General features: G+C 52.8%; 1 protein-coding gene across 1 annotated transcript in view; it reads right to left on the reverse strand.

The window, feature by feature from the left end:
- The window catches only part of ANO1 (anoctamin 1), a gene marked incomplete in the record, with an annotated part of 236,584 nt that overhangs the window by 90,769 nt on the left and 134,313 nt on the right, over window positions 1-11,502 (reverse strand). Inside the window, 4 exon segments of the mRNA XM_014585285.2 lie at window positions 909-960; window positions 4,349-4,403; window positions 5,819-5,970; window positions 6,791-6,889. Of these exon segments, the coding sequence (XP_014440771.1) occupies window positions 909-960; window positions 4,349-4,403; window positions 5,819-5,970; window positions 6,791-6,889 (358 nt within the window).

Genomic DNA, 11,502 nt, shown 5'->3' on the forward strand with positions numbered 1-11,502 from the left:
CTTTCCTCCTGTTCTTCATTTCACTTCCCACGTTCTGACCTCCCCAGGAAGCCAATGGTGGCAAGTTCTCTCTACTGGATACAAAGATCCCAGCTCTGACCAGACCTGCTCTGTCCCCCTGAGCCACAACCTGGTAATTTCATAGGCTTCTACAACATAGATCGCCGCTTCTTAGCACGGCTCTCTGTAGGGCATAAAACAGCTCAGGAAGAAGGGGAAATGGCATTCCTTTGCTCTGCGATGTTTCAGCTTTAGCGAACTCGGCCTGCAGCTGTGGGCGCGGGACCCACAGTGGGGGCTGACTCCCACCCACGCATTTCCAGTGGGAAAGTTTTGCATCTGTTTTTTTAGGTGTTCTGTAAACGGGCACCCAGGGAGCCCATTTGGGATAGTTTCGTGGAACCAGGACACCTGTGCACGGTGGGACCTGGTTAAGGGGCCACTTGATTTCAGTGGGCCAGGGGTACAAGGTGCCCTTTCCTCTAGGCCATGCGCTGAAGGGCTGCTGCTTCTAATGACCGTACAGAGCTGTGAGGACTGTGGCTACTTCCTGCTAGATTCAGAGTCAAGAGACGGTGAGGGATCCTTGGTCACCCCGACTGCTGGTCTGTTTCCAGCCAGGACTCCTCACCCTGCAGGGAGCGCCTGTCCGCACTCTCACTCACACCTCATGCCAAAGTGAAGGATCCCTTTGTGTTTAAAAGTGCCAGGCAGTAAAACTGCCCTGTAGCCCTGGGACAGCTCTCTGCGCAGCCACCCAGCCCTCCTTGTCTGAAACTGTCACACAGACGTAAATCAAAACCCTTTTAAAAACCCCAAACTGGCTGCCCACCTCCCACGGAGATGATCTGGAGGCAAGATTACTACTCAGAAACCAGTGCTGAGCTAAAGCCCCAAAAATGTCTTACCCATGCTGTACTTGGCTTTGGTACACGTCGTTCTTTTCAAAATCTCATAGACCTATTGCGGAGAGACAAGGAGGGGGGCGTGTGGTCACTTGAGGCACTTCCAACAAGCAGAAACTGTCATGCGACCGCTGAAACGGAACTGGTCAGCCCCTAGCAATGCCTTCTGTTTTCCAAGGAAAGGCAGTGGGCGTTTCTAAGGAACGGTTCATCGAGCTCAGGGTTCTCACGGACACCAAGGGTTTGAGGTCCTTAGGAATAAATAAGTGTCACTGGAGTAATGGCTTCGCCTCGGCAGGGTGCCGACTGTACCCCAGGCAGCCTCCTTGGAATCATGCAGGCATTCAGTGGGGTTCTGCCCTGAGGACCCTGTGCCATGGGCTTCGTGTTCCTGTTGAGAGATGAGCTCTGGGAAGTTGCCCTGAGTGTTCTAGAAACCTAGGGGAGAGGTGAGGTGCGTCTGGGGTTCCCTTTACGCTGTCCGGAGGCAGCAGAGCATCGTGCTCTGGTTTCTTGGTGCCTGGGCAGAGCCCTCCTGAAGGGACCCTGTCTCCCACTGCATGCCCCCTTGACTAGCAAAACATTTCCTTTGAGGGGCTCAGGAGCCCCAGCCCGGGGTCTGACTGCCTGGATCTGAGTACCAGCTCCAACCTTTGTAGCTGTGCTATTTTGGGCAGACCAGAGCACCACCCTAGTGCCTCAGTTTCCCCATCTGCAAAATAGGATGAGAATAGCCCTCCCACGCAGATACTCATTTCAGAACACACCAGTTCTCCCCTTGAAACCTCTGGCCAGTCTCACTGACTCCCGTAAGGTTCACATCCTTCCAATGGCCCAGCAGTCCTACGCCCCTGGGTCCTGCCACCGTCTGACCCTGTCTCCTGTCTCCATCTAACCCATCTGTCCTGGTAACTGCAGCCTCCTCCCTGCCTCTCTCTTCTCCAAACCCTCTCCCGTAGCCTCAGGGTCCCTGCCCTGGCTGTTCCACCTGCCAGAAGAGCTTGTCCCCGCTGGATCTAAATGGCTCCAGGGTCTCCCTAACAAATAAGCCCAAATAGCAGACACCACCCCCTTTTAACTCTGCTTGCTGCTCACCAGCTGCCCTATCATAAGTGTGTTCACTGCCTCCCCGTCCCACCTGTCGCAGGCACAGAGCAGATACCTGCTGAATGAAGGAATGAATCACCCATGCTGTTGATCTCAACAGCTCCCTCCCTGTCTCTCCCCAGATCTACTCAGTCACCTTGTCTTGACCTTGCTGATTCCCTGCACCCACCTCTTCCCTTCCACACTCAAGAATCCCAGCTCATTCACGACTCCACCATGACCCCACAGCTGCCCTGACCACTGGCAGAGATTATTCGAGAACAGATCTAACCATACCCTGAGCCTGTGCCACAACCTTCTATGGCTCCCCAGTGTATATAGGCTGAACATCTAAGACACAAGACCAGCACATAAGCCCTTCCCCATTGGCTCCTGCTGGTCTCGATTCTTAACTTCATATGCATTGGCTACCCCAATGCCAGGAGCAGAGTGGCTGGTGTGGAGAAGAGGAGAAAAATGGCTGCCACATCGCCACATCTTTGCCCACAACTACCTCACTCCAACCCTGGCTGCTGGTGGATTTCAAAGATCATTAGGCCTGACTAACCAGGGGCAAAGCCTGGAATTGTCAGAGTTCCTTTGGAGCATGTTGGCAGTTAACAAACTGAGCCCCACAGTCTCCACCCCAATTAACGGAGTTACGGACTGTTCAATTAGTACTAATGACCTGGACTAAATGACTTTTTGTGACCTGGTGCTAACAGCAGCCATTACCCTAGGGATCATGAACGAACTAAGCAACAGATTACCAACGAGATGGAGAGTAGAGTTTTGGATTCACATCCTGGGGGACTTCAGAAAGTTTGTGGAAGAGAGAATTTAATTACAAGTTTATTTGGGGGCAAAAAAATACAATACTGATACCCATACAGTTTCTTTATAATCGTATGCATTTGCCACAAACTTTTTGAAGACACCCCCCCCACACACACACACACACACACGTCCCTGCTACTTCAGCCATCTCCCTAACAGAAAGAGTGAGTTTAAAAATTCACACTCTTGCCATGAGCTTCCAGGGAGCATTCTGGCAGCCCCAGAGCATAGAAGTTGGGCTGCACACACATTTTGAAACGGGGCATGTGGCTGCATTTATTCAGCTGGGCCACCTCGATTTTCTCTTATCATAACGGAAAAAAGTGCAACCGTTCAGGTGAACACTGGCAGTTTCCCTAAGTGGCCACTGGCTGACAGAGAAAGGTTATGTCTCAGGGACATAACGTTAGCCCCAAGCTCCATTAGCAGCTGATGCTCCTGCATACACGGGGTCCTCGCTGTTCACTATTATAAGATCTAATTGCTTAAGTTAATCAATAACATCATCAATAATTAAAAACCAAAACAGAGACCCAGTGCCCAGTGCCTGCCCATCCGATTATCTCAGTGGAGGGGCACGGCTGCCCTTTTGGGGGAAGCCAGAGCTCCCTGGTTTTGATGTATGCACAGTGACTCTTGAATCTGGAAGGGGACGGAGGGCAGTAGAAACCCCCGTTCTGAGCTGAGGCACTTGTCCATTCTCCCTGCCCTCCTACCCTCTGGGACTTGTTATCCAAAGCCCTTCTCACAAGGCTAGAAAGGGATGGGGGGAGGTGTCACAGGACCCTGATCTGCCCATCTAGAAGTAGCTTAATTTCTCCTGCCTTCTCCCCCAGACCAATGCACCCTGAACTACTGGCTTCCTGGGAGGGCAACGACAGCTGTCACTGCACAGGCCAAAAGGCTGCTTCCTCCCAGCTCTCCTGGGCAGGAAAGAGAGACTGAGGGCTTACCTAGGAGGTTAATTTCTTGTTTACACAGAAATGGCAGCCCTGGCTTGGCTGGTGGACAAGTTGGCAGCCGACGGATAAACATTAAACCAGTACCTTGAATAGGGCAGGGTGGCCTGGTCTGATTTCAAACCTCTGTTTGCTCATCTGGCAAAGGTCTGCAAATACATGCTAGCCCATATGTATATGCCTCCATCACCCAATCCCCTGTGCTTAGGAACCCCCCGGGCCTGGACCTCACAAGCAAATGTCAACTCCACTCAGTGAGGAGGCTGGGCAACACGGGTGAGAAACACGAAGGCGCAGACACCACCGAAATAACGAAATAACGGGGGTCAGAATCCCCTCCCTGCTTTTCTCTCCCTCATTCTCCCTTTCCTCCTCTGAGCTGGCCCCAGGCCATGGCGATCCCCGGGGCCCTTGCTGCCCTCTTGGTTTCATTCTTCTAATTATTTCTGTCACAGGCAATTAGAGCTGGTTTCCACCCAGAGGAGTTTCACCAGAATGAAATTATCACCCGCTTCCCCAGGGCCACGTTGCTGGTGAGTGAGTCTGACGTGTGATACTCACGATCGTGCTCCGGGTTTTGCTGTCGAAAAAGGAGTCCTTATCAGACAGGTCAAATCTGTTGAAATATTGGGAAGGAAATAAGACACAGTTCACTAGAGCCAGTGGTTCTCTGGGTTTCAAAGCCCCGGGAAGTCACACTGTCCCCATTAGGCAGTGACAGGGAGACAGGCGTAACTGTCCGCACACCAGGCATGCCCATCCACCCTGGGCGTTGGGAACAGTGTGTTTCATTGCTCTGTCCTGGGTAAGGATCTGAGACCCAGGAGGCCTCTGAGATCTCAGAGGCCAGAGTGGCCTGGTGCCCTCCTCCAAGATGCTGCTTCCTTTGGGTGACAATCTCAGTTTCCTTCTACCCTCAGACAGTTCCAATGTTGAGAATAATTTCCCTGTAACTTCCAAAGGATGTGGGTCCTGAAGACGGGCTGCAGAGATTGCCTGGGGCTTCCTGAGGGAGGAGGTCTATCTTGGAAATAGTTCCCCACCCCTAAGGCAATGAAGGCAGAGCTAGGAAGAGTGAATCTGGGAGTCTCCAGCTCCATGGAACCTGGAGTTGAGCCAGGGTCTTGCCAGGCAGACAGGCAGAGCTGGCCTAGGACAGAGGTAAGGGAGGCTAGGGGGTTGGGAGTCCTAGAGAGAAGGTGTCTCCCTCTAACACCCTGGAGCCCCACTGCTGGAGCTGGCGGAGGTAGCTGCGCAGAGAGCAGCTTCCTTCTCTCTGGGCGTGCGTCTAGCCCCACAGGGACCAGGCGACACAGCAGGCGAGGAACTTGGTACTTGCGCAGTGACGGGTAGATTTTCAGGGCCCAAACCCCAGTTCTGAGCTGAGGCACTTGTTCATTCTCCCTGTCCTCCTACCCCCTGGAACTTGCCATCTGAAGTCCTCCTTAGTTCCCAGAGCCAAGCTTTCTGTGCCTTTCTCTGCCCACACGCTGGATCTGCCCAGCGAGGCCCTGCCCAGCGAGGCCTGCAGCTTCTGCTGACCCAGGTGGCTACGCCTCACTGCCTCTTGGGAGCAGCGGAGGAGGGATGGTTCCAGGCAACGACTGCTGGCTGCATGTCCCTGGGGCCCTGGGGACTCTCACCTGGGAATACTTTTCAGTTCCTGCCCGCCAGAGCCTGCCTGGGCTGAGAGCTGCAGCAGGTACGGTTTACCAGGCTCTCCAGAGGGACACAGCTGGCATGGGGGCGGGGGTTGATGACTGCTTTTGAGGGGCCCTTACTTGAGCCCACATGGTTTTTCCTAAGCGTTGCCAAATAGGATAAGATTCTGCACCCCGATTCACCAGTGACCTTGGAAATAACGTCTACATCCTCTTCTGGGTTCAACAACTACAGAGCTCTTATTAAGCGTATACTCAAGGGGCTGCAGGTCTCTCTTCTGTAGCGGGTGAGAATTGACCTGCATTTCTATGCCAGAGGGTGAAATCATTATAGGAACCTGAGGGGAGCAGGTGGGGGGTTCCCACTTACAGATGCTGTTTCTCCCTGGAGAAGGGATAGGAGAGTCTCTTCATGGTCTGGGGTCTGTGCTCGGGCACCTTGGGCTGGATGGGGTCTGTGATTTTCTGGAGCACGGAGTTGATTTTTTTCAGGAGGCCACGGGTCTCATTAATATGATACATCTGCAGAGAAGACGAGGGATGGGGGTGGTGGGGGGGGAGGTTCGCGTCACTGCTGAGCTGTGACCTTTGGAGTTTATTCTGGGACGGTCAGAGAACTATCCCACCCCACTCAGATGGCGCATCCTGGGAACAGAGCCCCTGGCAGGCGGAGCGGGGGCAAGTGCCCTCTCCATGCTTGGGTTTTTGGGAAAGCGCAGAGTTTCACAAGAGCTTAGCCCAAAGTGCTATTCTAATACATTCCTTCACTCCACCTTTGTTCCTAAAGAGTTTACCTTGAGGATCTCAGTGACCGAGAAGCCGAAGACGGACTGACTACTGAGTGCGGCGTCACCTCTTCCCACGCAAAGTAAACACCCACACTAAGCTAAGCTCCAGCGAGTACACTGTCAAACTGCGGGGTAGCCATAAAGTTTTCAGAGATTACAGGAAAAGTCCCAGCAATCGAGGAAACGTAATTAAAACAAATCTAATAAATTAGCTGAGATGCCACAAACATAAAAGAACCAGAGTCCCAAGATTTATTATGGTTGTATTAATAATAAATTCCTGTGGGTGGGAGGCGGGCTCTTCTGCTTGTACCATTGCCTGGCGGGATTTGGTCTGGGTTCTCTACAGACCACCCAGGGCTGGTTCAAATTTACCACCACCAGGATCTGGGAACCCAGGAGGCTTGGTCAGAGCTGAGCCACACAGGGAGGTGCTGCAGCCCACTCAGCTTTCCCTAACTGAACCGGAGCCTTGGGGTGATAATGTTCTACCACCAGGTGTCTGAATGCCATTCAGAGCTGGCCATCGATTTCCAAGTAGAAACATCACCAACCTTCTTTGTCGGCATCTTCAGTTTCAAAAACTCCGCCTCTCTGCACAGCACATTCCAGGGGGCATGGATTTTCACAAATCCAACCCCATGAATCTTGGTCTAGAGAGAGAAGAAAAGCTCTCTGTCAGGTGAGAGGTACTTGCAGGAAACCATGTGGACCTCCAGACCTAGCTCCCTGTATTGAGCAGCTACTCTGTGTTGCTGCTTTTACCTGTCACCCTGCAAAACACTGACAATGCTATATGAGCCCTACTGGAATCTCCTCTGTGCAAGGCAAATGAAGTGCAGGGGGTTAAATGGACTCCCCCAGGTCACATGGGAACACTTAAGAGCCAGGGGCCTAGAGGGAAGTCCTGGGGGCACAGGTTCCAAAACCTCTGGGTGGTTTTTAAGGGTGTTTAGCCAAGGGCCCCTGAAGCAAGCCTTGGTCACAACAGAAGCCCTTCCATGCACAGAGCTTGGGCCTTTCAGTCTTGACCTGAGAGCACTCTGGGCCCTCTGGGTCTCCAAGCAGGGAAAAGAAGGTGATGGTTGAAGATGGCCCTCCTTTGGGCATCTTCCCTCCGTGGGGTCATGGCCACTCTTCTGCCCGCTCCCAGCCCAATCTCTGTTCCCTGTACCTGGAGACCCTTGTATTCTCTTGTGAGTGACAGTTATTGGGCACTGGCTGGCGAGGAGATGGCCCCAGCTAAGGACTTTATGAGGATGGAGTCCACCATAAGCAGCTGGATGAGAAAGGCACTGCTACTGCCCCCTTCTACAGATGGGAACACTGAGGTTGGAGAGATGGCGTCTCGGCTTAGCATCTCATAGCTAGCAGAGCAGAGTCACACTCAAACACAGACCGTGCTCCCCAAGTGCCTCCTCTTAATCAGGGCTGAAATTCAAGATGCCCCCAACGACTCTAGTTTTCTCTTCAGCCCCCGGATTACATGTTTAAGACAGTCCTTTTATCAAATGAACAGCTTCTCTGCAGCTATAACACATTCCCCATCAAAGACACATGGAACATCACCCAGCCCTTCAGACCACTCAGCTGTCCCTCTGTGTTGATTAACTTGCAGTGAGAAGCAAGAAACGCTTCCCTGGGTCAGAGCGGCCCTGTGGGCTGTGGGGGCTGAAGTCCCCCAGGGCATGGAGGCCAGGTGAGGGCCCTTAGACGGAGGTATCATCCACAACTCTGAGACTCAAAGGAATGGACCAGAAGTCTCGGCAAAAGGGAAGCAGGGAAAGGACAGTGCTACGTGATTACCACGTTTGGGCCCAGCGTGACCAGGCTGAGTCAGGGCTTGACCTTGGTTCTGGACCCCACACCTCCCCATCGCAGGTGAGCACGTGACACAAGCGCAGAGGCCCCTTGTTGGCTTCGGCAAAAGACAACGGAGTCAAAGTCACTTGGGGATAACTTTCAAGAAAACAAAAATTTGAGCTGGGCCAAATATAGTTCCCCTTATCCAAGGTGGGTATGTTCCAAGAACCCCCAAGGGATGCCTGAGACTATAGATAGTACTAAACCCTAGAGGTCCTGTGTTTCTCCTTTAAAACATTTTTGTTGGGGCCAGCAGTTAGCGTAATGGCTATGTTGCTGGACTCCCACGTAGTCAACCGTGGTTCGAGTCCCGGACCTGGTGACTTAAACTCACACTGGGCGCATACGTGTGCGTGCCCAAGATCCCGAGAGGAGAATGGAGGAGAAGGAATTGCAGCGTGGTCACCTTGTCTGAGGGGTAATTTCTCGCGTTCTGTCTCTCTGTCTCTCTCTGTCTTTCTGGTGAGCACACACGCCCTATAGCAAAAACCTCCCCCCCCATTTTTTTTGGTTAATGTTTTCTTATAGGGTATGTGCACTCACCACAGAGAGACAAAGAGGGAAGGTACGAAATCACCTCCCAGGGAGATGGCCATGCTGCAATCCCTTCTCTTCCATTCTTCTCTCGGGAGGGGTTGTGAGCATGCGCGTACACATGCCTGACATGGTATTCAAGCCATAGTGTCTAGTGCTTGTACCATGCCATTGGCCATGTGGGATCCAGAGCCTTAACTGCCATACCACTTGGGAGCCCCCTTCCTTTTCAGTTTTACTTTAGAGAGTGTACGGGAGAGAGACCATTGACAAGGGTCCTGTCATGCTGCAATTTCCTTTCTCTAGCTTTTCTTTTTCTTTTTTTTTGGAGAGGTTTTTGCTATAGGGCGCATGTACTCGCCAGAAAGACAGACAGAGAGACAGAAAGCAAGAAATCACCCCCCAGGGGGATGGCCACACCGCAATCCCTTCTTCTCCATTCTCCTCTCAGGATCTTAAGCATGCACGCACAGACGAGGGCCCATCTCTGAAACCCTACATCCATTTCCTGCAAACCCCGGCATGAATTTAAGCCACTGGGTCCGGGACTTGAACCGTGGTCAACTATATGGGAATCCAGCGACATAGCCATTATGCTAACTGCTGGTCCCTCCTTTCTCTAGCTTTTCAGCTCCTCGGCATCCATGCATCTGCTCAGCATCCTTGTAGGCCGATCTAGAAATCTGAATCTACAGCTGGCCATGTGGCTCCAACCCTGCAGGCCACTGTGTTACCACTGCATCACAGCAGCTGGGTCTTCTGTGCTTTTTGACCCAATAACCCAGACAGTTACCTAGTGACTAGCAGGCAGTGGTGTATACAGTGGCTTCACTGGACAAAGGGATGACTCACATCCCAGGCAGGGGCTTCTGGCGATTTCATCACACCATTCAACACACACAATGTAAAGTAGGAATGGTGTATTTCTGGAACATTCCACTTCTTAGGTCAGACCACAGCTGACTGCAGGTAACTGAAACCATAGAAAGCCAAATGGCGGATGGGGTAGGGGAACCACTGTAAGCACCACCTGACGAGACCTCGGTGGCAGCCATGAAAACAAGGCTCCCAGGTACACAGGCTAAGCCTGGCAGGTTGGCAAAGACTGGTGGGTCTAGCAGAAAGAGGTACAGATGAGGGACCAGCAGTTGGCGTAATGGCTATGTCACTGGACTCTCATGTAGTCAACCACAGTTTGAGTCTTGGATCTGGTGGCTTAAACTCATGCCGGGTGCATGTGTGTGCATGCCCAAGATTCCGAGAGGAGAAAGGAGGAGAAGGGATTGCGGCGTGGCCATCCCCCCTGGGGGGTGAGTTCTCGCATTTTGTCTCTCTGTCTCTCTCTGTCTGTCTGGCGAGCGCATGCACCCTATAGCAAAAACCGCTCCAAAAAAAAAAAAAAAAAAAAAAAAAGAAAAGAAAGTGAGCCACCAGGCCTGGGACTCGAACCGTGGTCGACTACAAAGGAATCTAGCACCCTTAACTACCATGCCACCTGCTGTTCCCTATTGTCCTCATTTTACGGCTGAGGAAACTGAGGCACAGAGGTACATCCTGTGCTGTCACATTGCATTAGTTTCCCGTGGCGGCTGTAACAAACGACTACAACTGGGTGGTTAGAGCCACAGATGTGCTGTGGAGGCCAGAAGTCTAAAATCAAGGTGTCGGCAGGGCCCTGACTCCTTCTACAGGCTCTGAGGAGGAGGCTTCCTGCCTCTTCAAACTTCTGGACCTTAGGCCTTCCTTGGCTTGTGGCCGTGTCACTCTTGCTTCTGTCTCTGTCATCACCTGGCCTTCTCCCCTCTGTCTCAGATCTCCCTTTGCCTTCCACTTTTACAGAATTTAGGGCCCATCCAAAACCCAGGACGCTCTCATCCAGAAATGTTTCCTTCATTCCACTTGCAAAGCCCTCTTCCAGGTGAGGTCACACCCACATGCTCCAGAAGGACAAGGATTTGGGGCTACTCCTTGCCCAGCTGAACTCACCATGACATGGCAGGTCAGACTCCAGGGAGCTTGTGTGGAAGCCCATCTGAACGGTTAGGGAAGCTTTGCAAAGCGCGGGCCCAGAAGCTGGGCCTGAGGCCGATTCAAGGAGACAGCAGGGCCAGGACCCTCTAGGCATGGGGACTAGATGGGCCAGGGCTCAGAGGAATGCAACCCCGTGAAGAGCCTAGAACCCAGGGCTGAAGGATTCCCCGCGGGCTGGGGGAAGACGAGTCAGACCCTTCTACTGCCCTTAAGAAGTAGGTCGAGTGGCCACAGGTTGAGGCCGTGTGACAGAGAAGCCCTGGGCTGGTGACCTGGAGGGAAATCCCTGCCCCGACGTTGTGCGGTCTCTAGCAAGTGATGTAACCTCTCTGAAGCCCTGCTGTCTCATTTGCAAAACTGGGTAAGATCTGCTTCACGGTATGGGGAACCTCTGGCGCTCTCTGGCGCGGCTGGCAGGACAGTCAGCGCAAGGAGGGGCTGTTGCCTCCCCCGACCATGCTTTAGTGCATGAACTCCTTTGGCCAAGGCTGGCAGAGTCGGGGGCATGCTGGGATGGGAGAAGTGCAGTCTCCCAGGCCCTGGCGACTCACAGGCACAGGGCTGATATCATGGGGCACCCCAACTCAGGAGAGGTCAACTCTTCACAGTGCAGTGGAACCCATCTTTCCGGTTACAAACCCAGGGTTATTTCTGTACACTGCTCATCCACGTGCAAGACCCAAAATATATTCTTCCCAGCCTGCGGGGATTTCTCCCAAAGGCGACCAAGGAACCAGTGCCTGCCCTTGGCCTCTCTGGGAAAACTCCCTCTCCTGTTTACGTGAGCAACAGGGTCTCTCCCAGGGAAACATCTGGTGAGATTTGGGAAAAAAGTCAT

The sequence above is a fragment of the Tupaia chinensis genome, unplaced genomic scaffold, assembly GCF_000334495.1.
Source record: "Tupaia chinensis unplaced genomic scaffold, TupChi_1.0 Scaffold149501_1, whole genome shotgun sequence".
NCBI lineage: Eukaryota > Metazoa > Chordata > Mammalia > Scandentia > Tupaiidae > Tupaia > Tupaia belangeri.